Source organism: Alexandromys fortis, unplaced genomic scaffold, assembly GCF_014885135.2.
Source record: "Alexandromys fortis isolate MF-2015 unplaced genomic scaffold, M_Fortis_MF-2015_v1.1 scaffold_102, whole genome shotgun sequence".
NCBI classification, from domain to species: domain Eukaryota; kingdom Metazoa; phylum Chordata; class Mammalia; order Rodentia; family Cricetidae; genus Alexandromys; species Alexandromys fortis.
Window position 1 is genome coordinate 5899455 of NW_026067984.1, and position 14915 is coordinate 5914369.

Here is a 14915-nt window from a genome sequence, read left to right on the forward strand (position 1 = left end):
GGGGGGGGGGGGGGGTGACATTACTCAAACCAGCTTTAGGTGGCCACCTCCTTGTACTCTGGGTTTGCTCTCGGGTAACCCAGAGAGAACTTGAGGCCACATTCATCCCTCGTGATCTTTTTTTACTTATTATTTATTATGTATACAATAGTCTATCTGTGTGTATGCCAAAGGCCAGAAGAGGGCACCAGACCTCATTACAGATGGTTGTGAGCCACCATGTGGTTGCTGGGAATTGAACTCAGGACCTTTGGAAGAGCAGGCAATGCTCTTAACCACTGAGCCATCTTTCCAGCCCCACCCCTTGTGATCTTGTGGGCTCAACTCCACCCTCTCAGGACTTCAGTTTCCAGGAGAAATGATGGCCTCACTGGATCCAGGGCATGAAGCCTGCTCATCCTCTGAAGAAGCTGCCCCGTTAGGTGCGCTTGCCAAGTCCTAAGTGATTAGCAGTAGGTGAGGGTTTGGGATAGTGAATAATTCTCTCACCGTTTACATTTAAGCTGTCTGTGCCTCATGGAATTGCCAATGAAGACATTGTCTCCCAGAACCCCACGGACCTCTCTTGTAAGGTAAAGTCAAGCTCTTTCTCTATTGGCTGATTTTTAAAAAAATAAAAAATCCCTGCCCTCTGTTCCTGCTATTACGCGTTATTAAATGCTTTAGGCTCCGAAGATTAAAATGTGGGAAAGTAATAATGTTTTATTAAATAATAATTGCCTCAGAGAGTGGCGTTGTGTCTTGCAGCGCGGGGACGTGCTTGTGATCCTGAAGCAGGCAGAAAATAATTACTTGGAATGCCAGCGGGGAGAAGGCACGGGCAGAGTTCACCCATCCCAGATGAGAATTGTCACCCCCCTTGAGGAGCGTCCGAGAAGCAGACCTGACGTACGTGAGGCGTCGCACACGGCGGCACTGTCGTAGAGCTATTAATTAGACCCCTTTCCTCCCCAGGTTTCTCTCATTAGCAGCATTATTTTAACCAGGGTGGAAATACCAGTAGCAGTTTGCTCCAATTTTGGGGTGAATGACCCTATTGGCGTTGGCACAGACTGCCGGGTGCTCTGCCCTCTTCGTGTTGTGGGAGCTAGGATTCTCGCGGACTTTTCACCCGAGAAAGTGGCTCGCTCTTTTAAACAACACGACCCGTTTACCACACCAGACGTTGTTCTCTGGCAGAATGCGTCGGTTATTTTTAAAAGGAACCCCGTAAATGCTAAATCTGACATAAAAGAGTCCTTTAAAATGCAGGCTTTTAATAGGATGTGGTGGGTGTAATCCAGGACACGGGAGGTGGAAGCGGAGGGGTCAGAAGTCCAAGATCATCCGCTATTGCACAGATCGAGGCCAGCCTTGGTAACAAGGGAAAACTGTCTGGGGAGGGGACATGTAAACCTATAAACCTGTTTCGCTGAAATTCGTTAATTAATGAAATATAATCCAGCATCTCAAGTCACTGTTAGGGACTAACGACAAGTTTGTGGAGCCCTGATTGGAGAAGAGGATTTGTTTAGCGGAGCAGGTGACTGAGCTCAGGGTCTGGGAGGGGCTTGCAGCTGTCCTGCTTCTGAGCTCCACCCGCCCTCCCCCCAACTCTGGCTGCAGTTTTAGGAGAGTTTAACTTACCAGTTAAGGTTTCACTGTTCGTGACTCAAGGTAACATACGAAAAATACACCAGCCGTTCAGCTCAAGTAGAGAACTTGGTTTGTTCTTCCTCCTAGATTTCATCGTCTAGTCTAATTCCTCCTTCTTGGAAGGCAGTTTCTTTCCAGGTTCTCCTAAGAAACTAAGATTTCTCATTTTAGGGAGACGTCTGTCTTCAGCTAGTGCAGCTGGCATGTGAAAAACCTAACTAGTTCACACAGGAAAAAACTCTGTTACCCGGTTTTTTCTGTTTGGGTCCAGTATCAGCCATCTGTCATCGCCGCCCTTCCTCTCTCAGAGAGTGCCGCTGGTGGTGGCAGGAGCCACGCTGCCAGAATTCTTTCCTTTTACATCTATTTTTAAAATTTAAAAACTAGAAGTTGTAACAGTCCAAAGTTTCCCCACTTGAGCATTGCCTTTTGGTCTCTGTCCTCTGGGGGGGGGGGGGCATTATATTATCTCTGTTGATAAAAATGAATAATTAATTTAATTAATTAATAATATTAAATTAATAAAGCATGGCTGGCGTCCTGGCACAGCACTTAACTAAGCATGCGCCCATGCCTGTCCCAGCACCACCTTAAGTGGTGAAAAAGGTCAAAAATGTGTTATACTTTCCCCTAACTTGGTGAACAGGAGATATTAAATTTATCAGTTAAGGTTGAATCCAAAGGATTGGTCACAGAGAAAGTGAAGGATTACCACCATGTCTGTAGTGGCTTCAGTTCCCCGGCTCCAACCTGGGTGGCCATAGAGTGTGCTGAAGGTTTTGGTTGTTGTTTTGGTTTTTATATGTGAAGTGGGTGTGGTAATGCCCAACAGAATTGTTTTTGGAATTGACATGTTGTATAGAAACCCAGAAAAGGTACAACCGTCAGGACAGAAAGTAGGTTAGCATCTGCTTAGGGCTGAGGGTAGGATGGAGGAGTAGCCTGCCCAAGGGTAGGTGCTAATCCCCACCAGGCGAAAAGAAGACCACTACCACAATTTTTAAGCCAAATTTGAAGCAAACTTTATTAAATACTGTCAGGGCTACATGAGGAAGCCCTCTCTCAAGGGGTAGGTAGTGGAGGGGGGAGAAGAAGAGGAATCTAATTTGCCTCTGTGGTACATTTTGGTTAAAAGCACAGGTGGATTCAGGAAAGAGCTGTCCGAAGTTGCTACCAGGTGGGAAGAGTGAACCGTTCCTTACAGTGTACTGTGATCACGCCAGCACACCAGGGATGTAGGAGGGGCAAAGGTGAACTGTCCCTAAGAGGTCAAGAGTCACTGAAAAACAAAGAGGAAAAGAAAAGCACAAAAGTCTCCACCGTCATTCAGTCCATACGTTTTCTAGTGTTGAAGAATTTTAAGTAACATCTCCCAAGGGTTGAGGGTGGAACTCTTCCTTGCCCATGAGTAAGGCCCTGGGCCAAATCCCCAGCACCACCAAAGAAGGATATCGAGGCAGGAGCATCATGAATTTGAAACCGTGCTAGTCTCCATAGTGTGTTCCAGGTCTACTTTAATCCCATCACTAGGGAGGCAGAGGCAGGAGGATCTCTATGAGTTTGAGGCCAGCCTGGTCCACATAGCAGCACCGGAAGCAGAAAGAGGAAGAAGAACAAGAAGCAAAGTAAAACCAAGCAACTGCTTGTCAGTCATGACACCCCCTCTTCAACCTCACCCTCTCTTCCAGCTAATCCAATCCCTTGTTTACCTAGCTAAAGAATACTAAATTCTCTTTGCTAATTTACTCAGAATTGCTGTTGAATAAGCCATTCCGATTAAATAGAAAGGCCAAGCATCGTAGATAACGTTGTTTTCAAACTAGAGAATGTATTCAGCTAAGTGGTAATAAATGAGTGGTTTTACTCTTGTGAATTATACTTTTGTGGAAAGTCATTAGCTCCTTTCACTGCAAAAAAGCAAGAACATAAATACAGAGCTTCATTCTCTTCCAGCAGAATGGGCTTGACTTTGAAAGCGTTGTCCTTACGGTTTAGATTGGTCAGCTGAAGAGGGAGAATACCATGGGAGGCAAACAGGATAGCTTTGAAATAGGATAAGTGTTATGGTACTTTGTTTTGCTTCCTTTAAAGTTAAACAGTTCTGTTTTGTTTTAGTTTCTTCCTTTAAAATCAAAATGTTTAGGGGTCTGGAGAGATGACTCAATGGTTAAGAGACCCTACTGCTACTCTTGGAGTGGACACAGGTTCACTTCTGAGTGCGTCCAGTTTCAGGGGATCCAACGCCATCTTCTGGTCTCTGTGGATGCCACGCACTTGTATGGTGTACAGACATACGTGCAGGCATAACACCCACATGCATAAAAAAGTAAATCCTTGAAAAGAAATGCTTAGTGATCGGCAAGTTATTTCTGCCCCCTCCCTGGCAAGGACACGTTCTTTTTCGGGGTGACAACGATTGCCTTGCCCACCTCACCTGTGTGGTTTACAGCTGGCCCTCCTAGTGCAGTCCTCTTAGGAAGGCTCTGACAAGAAAACAAACACACAATGGTCTCAGAGTGAATATGAAACCCGTTCTATCCTGTACAGTCTGCTCACTGTTCCCCTCCCCGCCAGGATTCAGGCCACACTCAGAACCCCGTCGACAGCGGTGCGCCATATGCTGTGGCTTTGCATGACTTCCCAGCAGGTAAGGACGTAAATAGTGACTTGGTGGAGCCCCGGGATGCCCTCCCAAAGCCTTGCCTCCTTATTGCCTGTGCCTATAAAACCCGACCCTGCAGATATCATCCACACCCAATCATGCCGGAAAGCTCAGCTGGAAAGCCGTCCTTTGAAAGGGATGGGAGGAGATTCTCCCATACAAATGAAAAATAGCCGTTGCTTACCAGTTACAAATTTTAACTCTGTGATGAAGTTATTGCTCAAAATAACATGATCAGGGTAGAATATTTACTTGCTTAGCATTGTGATGAAGCTAATTCTAATAAAATAAACAGGGTTTTTTAAAAAGATTTTTTAATGTCTCACCCACCACTTACCTAGGAGATCAAAGTATTAAATTTTTTTAATCATTTTAAGTTATCCTTCATAACCAAGGCTACAAAAATTTTTAAACTATTTGCAACTTATTTATATGTACTTGGCAAGCTGATTTTTATTTTAGTATAGATAAATTTTCTTCCTAAAGAGCTGTAGTACTCCCTTAGTTAGTATTTGAAGTTGGAATAGCTTTTAAGGCTGTCTGGGAATAATGGTCAGTGTCTCACACCATATCTTTAAACGCGTTTTCAACAAGAGACTTACATTGGCACAGTGGGAACCACTGGCCAGGACAATGGTGGTCTTAAAAAATGGTTTACCTTAGTAGATATATCTGATCTTGTCTTAGAAAAGAGAACCTCTAATATCAATTTTTTTAAGTAAAATGTTATGAGAAATTAATTTGGTCAGTGTAAGCCAGTCTGTCTCAGAGTCAGTGGAATACAGTGCCTCTGTGGGCAGAACTAAATGCCCTTTGTTCTGCTTATGGTCACATGTGCAGCTGGGGAAACTCCTCGTGTGTCCCAATTCTGCGTTACAGAGCAAGCCGATGATCTGAGCCTCACATCTGGAGAGGTTGTTTATCTTCTCGAAAAGATCGATGCAGAGTGGTACAGAGGGAAATGCAGAAACCGGACTGGCGTTTTTCCCGCCAATCACGTCAGAGTCATTGTAAGTGGGTTTCCTTGACTTGATCTGGCCACACGTTCAGTCGTTCAGGGAGACGCGCAGGTGAGAAAGAGGGACTAGACGCCTGCAGTCGTGAGTTCCTCTTTTCTGTCTTCTCTTGATCACTTGGACATTTTTTAAATAAATCTTTCCACACAGGCTAGCTCTGCCAGGAATCAGTTATGGGAGGGATAAGGACTCGCAGGTTCTGCCCCTGACTGCTATTCACAGAGTCTGGGGTGGGGGAACCATTATCTTCACTTGTGTGCCCGCTGCCAGGCCCACCATGCTCTGATGGAGGTCTATAGTTGGTAGATCGCTTATCCTTGGAGGCTTCTTAAGCACTGAATGATATATGTCAATCCTCTGAGACCCTCGGTGAACGTGTGTTAAGTGCTCCTAGACAGCTCTGAAGGGATGTTCTGTGGGGTTGTGGTACCCTGTGGATTGAGAGTACCAAGGCACATTCGCTAGAGGTGGTAATCCATTCATGGTTTTCCACATAATATTTTCAAGTCTGGGTGGAGGAACTTTATAGTGAAGCATCAAAGTTTTACAGCCCCTAAAAGCTTCACTTGTGAACACACTCCGGTATGTGGAAGGTCTCTGTGCTAAGCCTCGGTAGCTGTGAAACATGGAGACAACGCAAGATTGCTCCTTGAATACTTGTATTAATAGGAAAAGTATAACTCACCCCGATATAACCTACTGATACTATGAAATATTAATAACACTAGCTTAAAAGTAATAACCGCTAGCTTAAAGGTTAGAAACTTATTTTGAAGGGGAGGAAAAAAAACAATAATTTCCCATTGCGTCAGAAACTTTAAAATCTAAGTATAACAGAAAATCTGTATTTTCCAAATAGAAAAGAGTTTGAGTCTCTTGGATTGCCCAGCGTAGATGTGGCCTGGTTCTTTGGAGAAAGCTAACCGCAGTCTCTAGATTAGTAGTAAGAATGATGTTAGTTTTAGGGCTCTTCATTTTAATTCTGCTCAGTGTCAGTGCTTTAAGAAGCACGATTACCACACTGGAATCCATCACTCCCAGACGGCCACTTTATTGGTATAAATGTTATTCCTAAACCCACACGTATAAAAAATTGGTTTTAAGCATCAAACGTATAGAATTTATTTAAAGGGGGCACTGATCTAATATAGACCTCCTAGCCTTAAGTAGCTTTTGGCTGCATGCATATGGCCAAGAGTTTTATCCCAGCCCAGCTCAACTATTTACTGAAGTGCCTGGCGATTAGTAGACACTTGGTTAGCACAAATTGCTTTCTCACTACCCTTTTGGTAGTGAAGGGGGGAGTTCCCTTCAATATGGAGAGAAATCTGTTCAAACCCCTCATTTGGGGACCATCCTGCCCTTCGTTATGACCTGATGGCTGACGGCTGTCTCAGGTTCCTCAGATTAAGTGTAGAGAACTCTCAGGGATAAAATGATGTCAATGTGCTCGTGACCGCAGCAAGATTGATTGCTCAAGGAGGAACTATTCTCCCTCTACCACTTTTAGACAGGGTCTCACTACAGTAGCCCAGGCTAGCCTCAGCCTCCTGTGTGCTGGTGTTACAGGAGTATTTTAGACAGGGTCTCACTACGGCAGTCCAGGCTAGCCTCCACCTCATGATCCTCCTGTGTGCTGGTGTTACAGAAATGTATTACCATGTCCAGCTGAACCTGCACATTTTTTCCAAAACTCAATTTTGGTTTTCTCATTGTTCAACAGCTAACTTTCCTGTTTCATTTCAATCATGCATTTCCTAAATACTTGATGTTAAGTTTATCTTAACCAAATTATGAAGAAGAAGCAAGAGTTACCTTGATTTTCTTTGCTAGGTTGATATTCCAGAAGGAAGAAGTGGAAAAAGAGAATCATTTTCGTCCCACTGTGCTAAGTAAGTTTTGTCTGTGTTCTTTTGTACGGAATAAAAAGGAGGAAGAACTGAAGAATTTCTAAGCTGAATGTGCCTTTAATTCTGAAGAAATTTTATTTGTCTAATTGTGATAATGAGAAGCTGGAGATGTGGCTCAGTGTTAGGATGAACCTGCTCCTCCAGAGGACTCAAGTTCAGTCCTCAGCTCCCATTAGGTAGTCGCCCAACTCCATTCCCAGAAGTCTAGTGCCCTCTGCTGGCCTTTGGATGTGTGTGCATGCACACCCACACCTTATAAAGAAAGGGGGGAGGGGGAGGGGGAAGGGAGGGAGAGAGGGAGGGAGGGAGGGAGGGAGAGAGAGAGAGAGAGAGAGAGAGAGAGAGAGAGAGAGAGAGAGAGAGAGAAAGGAGAAAAGGTTCGTGGTTCATCAATTAAGAGCAACTTGCTCACATGTGGCTCACAACCGTCCATAACTCCAGTTCCAGGGGATCCAATCAGTGCTTTCTTCTGACCTCTGTAGGCAGCAGGCATATGTGTGGTGCACATATATACTTCAGGCAGAACACTCATATGCATAAATGAATAGAAAAAGAAAACTTTTTAAAAAGAACTCAGCTACAACTCAATGCAGCAGGTTGATAGAAGCCAGCAACCTTCCATCGAGGCCTGGGGGCGGCGATGAAGCAGTCTTAAGAAACTTGCCCTGATCTGGCTGTAGCCTGCAGAGATAGTTTGGTCAACAGTGAGTTTTTAGTGTGGCTTTATGGTGTTTAGTAGCAGGTTTTTTTCGAACCTTCAACTGTTCATATCTTATAGAAATATGAATCCTACAAAAACAGGCAGGTGAGACCAGAGCCCAGTTCAGTGGTTGAATGCTTATTTACCTAGCAGTGTATACAGCACTGGGTTCAAATCCCACCCATGAAAACAAGAAAATGCATCTTAGTAGACATTTTGTATTGTTCTGTTTTTAATGACTAGACAGAAGTGAGGGAGGAGTTAACTGCAGGCTCTCCCTGCGTGTCCCTGTGTTTGTGAGACCTTTCTAGGGATTTATATGCCTGTTATGTTTTGTTGTAACTCTTGTGTGATTTAAAACCCTGACACAGTGTGGCTTTATATTCTAGTTAAATGAGCAAATGAGTACAATTCACTACCTGGTGAAGACTGTAAACCTGTCTGTGGATAGGTCAGGCATAAGGAGCTGTTCCCAGAGGACTGGAGACAATAAACGCAAAGGTTATCACAAATAAGAAAATTTTTGGTACCACAGCATCAAGTCATCGGGTCGTACTTCAGGCTGCGTGTCTGCTCTGAGCAACAGATACCACACGGGCAGGTTGAGTTTAAATAGATGTGAACGGCCATTGATGTACTGACCCGGCTTATGTCGGAATCTGAATTCAGCAAGGGCCAGCCTTTCCTTTATAGGCGGTTGTTATCTCTTTAGATTTCTGCTGTTGAAACTTCCTTGCTGAGGCCTCAGATCAAAGGCATGGTATTAAACCAGGCCTTCTACAGACCAAGTTCTTTCCCCCTTGTGTCTTATTTGCCATCAGAGCTGCAGATCACTGAAGGGTTGTTCCAGTCTCGGGAATGCAGCTTTCTTAAAGGCTCCCTCAATCCTAACAGAGCAACAAAGCAGATGGAAGATTATTATGTGTTTCACCAACTTTCTGTTTCTTCTGACTTCCTAACTTGTCAGCTCACTAATGCATTCAGGACAGAGTGAGCATCCCCACTGCCGGGCAGATGCTGCTCTTGTGCTGTCTTCATCCTTAAGCAAGACTTTGATGTCTTGCCCTGAGATTCTCAGGGGAACTACTCCAATCCCAGCATGTTTGTGATTGAAAGGGTTCAGACCGAGCCATGGATTGCTTTGGCACAAAGACACAAACACTTGGAGTCTAGGGAGATTCTGTAATTAAATAAAAAAAATGACCAAAAGGCAGATGTGCGGTCTAGACTACCAAACCGCCACTGATCCGAAGAGCGTCACTATCTAGAAATAACCCTTGTCATTTAAAGGTGTGACTTACTCTTTTTCATAGACTTTTTTTCATAGAACAAATATACCTTGTTCTGTAGTAAACAGGCTATTTACTGGAAGACTGGATGCAAGTTGGAAAGCTGTTTTAATGTTACTGCTAGAGAACACTTTATTCTGGTTTTGTTGTTGTTTGGTTTGGTTTTATTTTGCTTTTCAAGACAGGATTTCTCTGTGTAGCCTTGGCTGTCCTGGAGATCCCTCTGTAGACCAGGTTCATCTCAAACTCACAGAGATCCACCTGTCTCTGCCTCCTGAATGCTGGGATTAAAGGCACGTGCCCCTACTGCCTGATCACTTTATTCTGTTTTAGGAAATGTTGCTCAGCCAGCAATTAAAGGTGGTGGCACACACCTTAATCCCAGCACTCGGAATGCAGAGACAAGTGGGTGTGAGTTGGAGGACAGCCAGCGCTACACAGAGAAACGCAATCTCAGAAAAGAAAAGCAAATGAGCAAAAGTGTTAGTTAATGATAGACTTGAAGGGAAAGCCGGTGAAGGGTTTTATTTTTTGTAAATGCTCTTAAGTTTAACCATAACCATGTTCTTTGTTCAGAGGCCCACGATGTGTTGCTCGGTTTGAATATATTGGAGACCAGAAGGATGAGTTAAGTTTCTCCGAGGGAGAAGTGATTATTCTGAAAGAGTACGTGAATGAGGAATGGGCTAGAGGAGAGATTCGAGACCGGACTGGGATCTTCCCGCTTAACTTTGTGGAGCTTGTCGAGGATCTTCCCCCACCTGGTGCAAATATTCTAAGTGAGTGTGGAGAGTGTGGGTGCTTACTGTGTTGTTGCCTAATTCAAATGAACCGGTAATTAATAACACTTAAGACGCTTAATGATCCATATTGCCATATTCATAAGGTAGAAGGAACACTTGCTTTGAATGGTAATTTATGTCAGAAACTGGTTGTATTTATTGTTTTAGGTAATTAGCAATGGCTGCATATGAGAAATGACAAAGACCTTTAGACAGTGGGTGATACAGTTAATTGTGAGTCCTGGTCCACAGTTAAATAAACAGTGCCAGGAAGCTAATACCAAGGGACTAGCCTGGAATTCCAGACTCCACACTCTCACCCACCCAACAATCTTCCTCTAATACTGTCTAATAAATACTAAATAGTAAATATTTTTCATCTGACTTTTTTTTTTTAAATGTAGCCACAAAGGTGCCACCAAAGACCAAAAACGAAGACTCTGGCTCAAATTCTCAGGTAGGCTGCTTGAATGGATAACTGTAGTGACAGCCACATTTAAACCCTGGGAGAACCGATATTGTAATTATTGAGAGAAAACAGTATGAAACCACTTTTCTTGCTGTATAGCAAATGTTTCCAGTAGATTGGATAGTTGGTGTAATCCATGGGAAGACGTGCAGGCAACTGAGACAAAGCGAAGACACAGGCACCGGGTCTTGTGGTCTCCCCATTTCTATCTTCTTGTCACATGAGTTACGTTCCATATTTTCTTTCATGTAGAGGGGTTAAGTTAGGGTCTGAGAGCCAAGTGTGCATGACCATGCCTGGCACTCACTCTCTCTCTGTCTCTCTCTGTCTCTCTCTCTCTCTCTCTCTCTCTCTCTGTCTCTCTCTCTCTCTCTCTCTCTCTCTCTGTCTCTGTCTCTGTCTCTGTGTGTGTGCACCATATGTGTGTCGGAACCTGTAGAGGCAAGAAGAGGATGTCTTATCCTCTGGAACTTGAGCTACAGGTAGTTTTAAACTATCCTGTGAGTGCTGGGAACCAAACCCAAGTCCTCTGCAAGAGCAGTAAGTGCTTTTAGCTGCTGAGCCACCTCTCCACTCCCACAGTAAACATTCTTTTTTTTTTTTTTTTTTTTTTTTGGTTTTTCAAGACAGGGTTTCTCTGTAGCTTTGGAGCCTGTCCTGGAACTCCCTTTGTAGACCAGGCTGGCCTCGAACTCACAGAGATCCACCTGCCTCTGCCTCCCGAGTGCTGGGATTACAGGCGTACGCCACCACCACCCGGCTCACAGTAAACATTCTTAAAGGAGAATTAGAAGTAGCCTATCACATTAGAATAGGTCACAAGACAGAAATTCCTACTTAGATATTGCATGTTCCTTAAGAATAGCAAAACCATAATTCTGCTACACTTGTCACTTAAAATTGTGCTTTAAGGAAAAAGTTATTGGAAATTTAATTTATTTTGAAAACTTGACAGTAACATAAAATATTAGGTAATTTGAAGAAAACTTCAGGTTTTGAACTCTTACAAGCTGCTTTTTTTAATATCTATCTATTTACTTATGTGTATATATCTACACATATATGTGAATGCCCTCAGAGACCAGCAAGGGTGTTAGAGACCCCTTGTGTTAGAGTTACAGATGATTGTGAGCTGCCTGACGTGGATCCCGGGGAACCGAACTCGGGGAGAGAAGGGTGTGCTCTTAACCCTAGCTATCCCACCAGCCCCCATGACCCCGTAGCTTTCATTTCTCATCATCCTTGAAGCCCGGGGATAAACCCTCCTTACCAGACTCCCACTCTGAGACAGGATGGCAGCCCTGCTGGAGAATGGTGCAAAGCCCTTCACAGTTTCACGGCCGAGACCAGCGAGGACCTCTCCTTCAAACGCGGAGACCGGATCCTGATCCTTGAGCGGCTAGACACAGACTGGTACCGTGGCCGACTGCAGGACAGGGAAGGCATCTTCCCAGCTGTGTTTGTGCAGCCCTGCCCAGGTATGACAGCCACCAGGTGTGACTTCCTCTTCAAGGAAAGGCCCAAGGCTTTTAAACAGTGTGTATTCCTTTACCTCTGTCCTTGCTTGACTTGGGTTTCTTATCTACATCTAGAGAGATGATTAATAAAGTCACTCCTACACTGTTCGCTCTTCCAGCTATGTGGAGTGGAAAAAATAAAGGCATCACTAAATAACAGCAAACTTTGACTAATAAATAGACTTTGTACAGTTTCTTTTCCTGCTAAGTGAACATCCTTTATTTTTTTGCAAGTTAAATAAATTCAAAACTAATTGAAAATATTCAAAGAGCGACAAGACAGGTTCTTAGGATGTTTGTGTTTTGTGTGATTGTCTTCCTGCATATTTGAGATTCTTGTGTCTTCACAGCTGAGGCAAAAAGCATGGCTACCACAGTATTGAAGGGGAGGAAGGTCAAAGCCCTATATGATTTCCTTGGGGAAAATGATGATGAACTCTCCTTCAAGGTCAGACTACATACCTTTTTATGTCTCTCTAACAGTACGCATTTTGCAATGTACATATGAATGAAATATTGATCATTGCCTAAGAATAAGGAGCTCTCAGATCCTAATTGGGTTTTTTTTTAAGATTTATTTATTTATTATGTATACAGTGTTCTGCTTGCATGCCAGAAGAGGGCACCAGGTATCATTACAGATGATTGTGAACCACCGTGTGGTTGCTGGGAATTGAGCTCAGCACCTCTGGAAGAGCAGCCAGTGCTCTTAACCTCTGAGCCATCTCTCCAACCCCTCAGATCCTAATTATAAGGGAAGAGAGTGGTTAGAACTGGGTGTGGTAACACAGTCCTATAATTCCAGCTCTCAAGAGGCAAAGACAGGAGGATCATCTATTTGAAGCCAGCTTGAACCTCTAGGGAGGCCTTGTCCAAAATGGGGGAAGGGCAGCTGGGGAGGAGGAACATGTGAATAAGGCTTTATTAGTTCACATCAATGTAAGGCCTGAAGGAAAACCTTAGCTTAGTAATCGCAGCCTTCAAATAGTCCCTGTATCCTCCATCTTTGAAGGCATTCCAGCCTTCACCAGCAAAGAATGAAAGGCTCCAGGAGCAGCTGGATAAGTGAGACCTGGAACAGGGGCCTGCCCACATGAGGTTTCACTCGTCTCTAAGGAGTGAACAAAAGAGGCAACCCAGCCTAGCAGGGCTGCGGGCAAAGTGTCGGGTGAAGTTGCCAACTCCTGCTTTGTGACAGTTTCCTTTATTCTAAGACTGCTCTGCCTTTTATATTAAAATATCATTTCTACTATAGAATATTGTTAATAAATGACAGGCATCACAAACTGAGTTGGTAACTCTAATCTTTTTCTAACGCCTTGATCCACAAACTCCCTAAGTTTGGAAACTGCTGCCTTGCTCTTTCTCAGTCTTGCAAATCGGCAGCTCAGGGTTTACTCCTTGTTTTCAGATAAAATGTTGTTTGAGGTGAAGACTCAGGGTGTTGTTTTGCTTTCATTCGTGCCGATTCACAGAATTCACAGCAAACTCCACAAGAAACAGGGTGTCTTCACGAACGAGTGGCTCATAAGTCAAATAGCTGTGGAGTTTTTGTCTTCACTGCTTTCACTGGTATTGGTCATTAATATTTTATTAAATATTTTATTAAATATTACTTAAATATAAATGTCTACAGCATGATAGTAAATAGATATCTTATATAGTTCTAGCACTCAGGACTGACAATGGTTAGAAAAATAGCTTCAACTATTTATTATATTATAACTTAGGGCAGAAGTGAGTTATTTGTAACAAATTTTGAATAGCCAAAATTTTACATATTTAAACAAAGTAGAATAGACAGATGACATCTGATAGTCACCATGTTTTCAGTCCATTCTCCATACAGGAAAGACTTTAATCAGATAGTTTTTGCAGACAGCTATGTAGTGGTGCTACAAAGAATTCCATTTATCCTGGTAAAGATATTTTCTGTAGTAGCCAAGGTCATCTTAGACCTTTGCAGAATTTTAAATTCAGGCTCTAAGAAATTATTAGACACCGTAAGGAACATCTGATAAGGGAATTATAATTTGCACATATGTAAGACACACTACAACTGTGACTAACATAGACGAAGATAATATGGTGTGCTCTGTCAAGGCAGAGCACTTAGGATGGGACTGCCTGAAAACTGATGTTGAGGCTAGCGGGGGATAGAATGAGCCACGTGTTAGAGCAATAATTAAGAGTATAATAGGCTCAGGCTGTTCACAGAGCAGTTTTATATTAACTTTGCACTGTGAACTTGGTGGCCTCATAGCCTCTTGGTTAGGAATATGGGCCCTAGAATACCCTGAGGTTTGACTTCTGGCTGTGCGTCAGTTATGTGTGCAATCCTGTAAGTTGTGTGACATCTGAGCTTTGGGTTCTTCATCTATAAAACAAGAAAATATAGAGCTGGGGAGGTGACGAGTGCATAAGGCCCCTGCTGTGCGTGTCAGGATCTGGATTCAGATGTCCAGTAGCTGTGTGTGTAAATGCCAGGAGATCATGACTGTCTGGCAGAGACGGGGATCCTCTAAGCAAGCTGGCTAGCTATACTAGCTGAATTCATGAGTTCTGGGTTCAAGTAAGAGACCTTTCCTCAGTACATAAGACAGAGGATGATTGAGGAAGACACTGGCATCAACCTCTGGCTTCCAAGTGTATACACACACACACATGCACTTGTGCACACACGAGCCTACCCACTAAAACATGAGCACACACATGCATGCCCACCACACACACACACACACACACACACAATTAAAAAAAATCTCTGAACTGAGGGTACTAATAGTACTCATCTCTAGAAATACAGTCATTTAAATAGGTTCAGTTTTTGTAAGGAAAAGGCTAGGACAAAGCACACAGGGAGCACATGGCTCACTCTTCTTTCTGTAATCTTTACGGAGGCATGACGGTCACTGTGTCCCTCTTGAAAGGCCCT

At 43.5% G+C, this 14915-nt stretch overlaps 1 protein-coding gene across 4 annotated transcripts in view; it reads left to right on the forward strand.

Annotated features, from left to right (window-relative positions):
- Sh3d19 (SH3 domain containing 19) overlaps nt 1-14915 on the forward strand; it is a 136494-nt gene that overhangs the window by 119270 nt on the left and 2309 nt on the right. For 3 of the 4 annotated variants that reach the window (XM_050158761.1, XM_050158765.1, XM_050158763.1), the window contains 9 exons: nt 504-572; nt 748-888; nt 4210-4282; nt 5177-5307; nt 7147-7205; nt 9789-9991; nt 10399-10451; nt 11755-11941; nt 12331-12428. In XM_050158761.1, coding sequence (XP_050014718.1) covers nt 504-572; nt 748-888; nt 4210-4282; nt 5177-5307; nt 7147-7205; nt 9789-9991; nt 10399-10451; nt 11755-11941; nt 12331-12428 — 1014 coding nt within the window. The remainder of the gene's footprint in view (nt 1-503; nt 573-747; nt 889-4209; nt 4283-5176; nt 5308-7146; nt 7206-9788; nt 9992-10398; nt 10452-11754; nt 11942-12330; nt 12429-14915) is intronic. The other variant, XM_050158762.1, reaches the window with a different exon arrangement.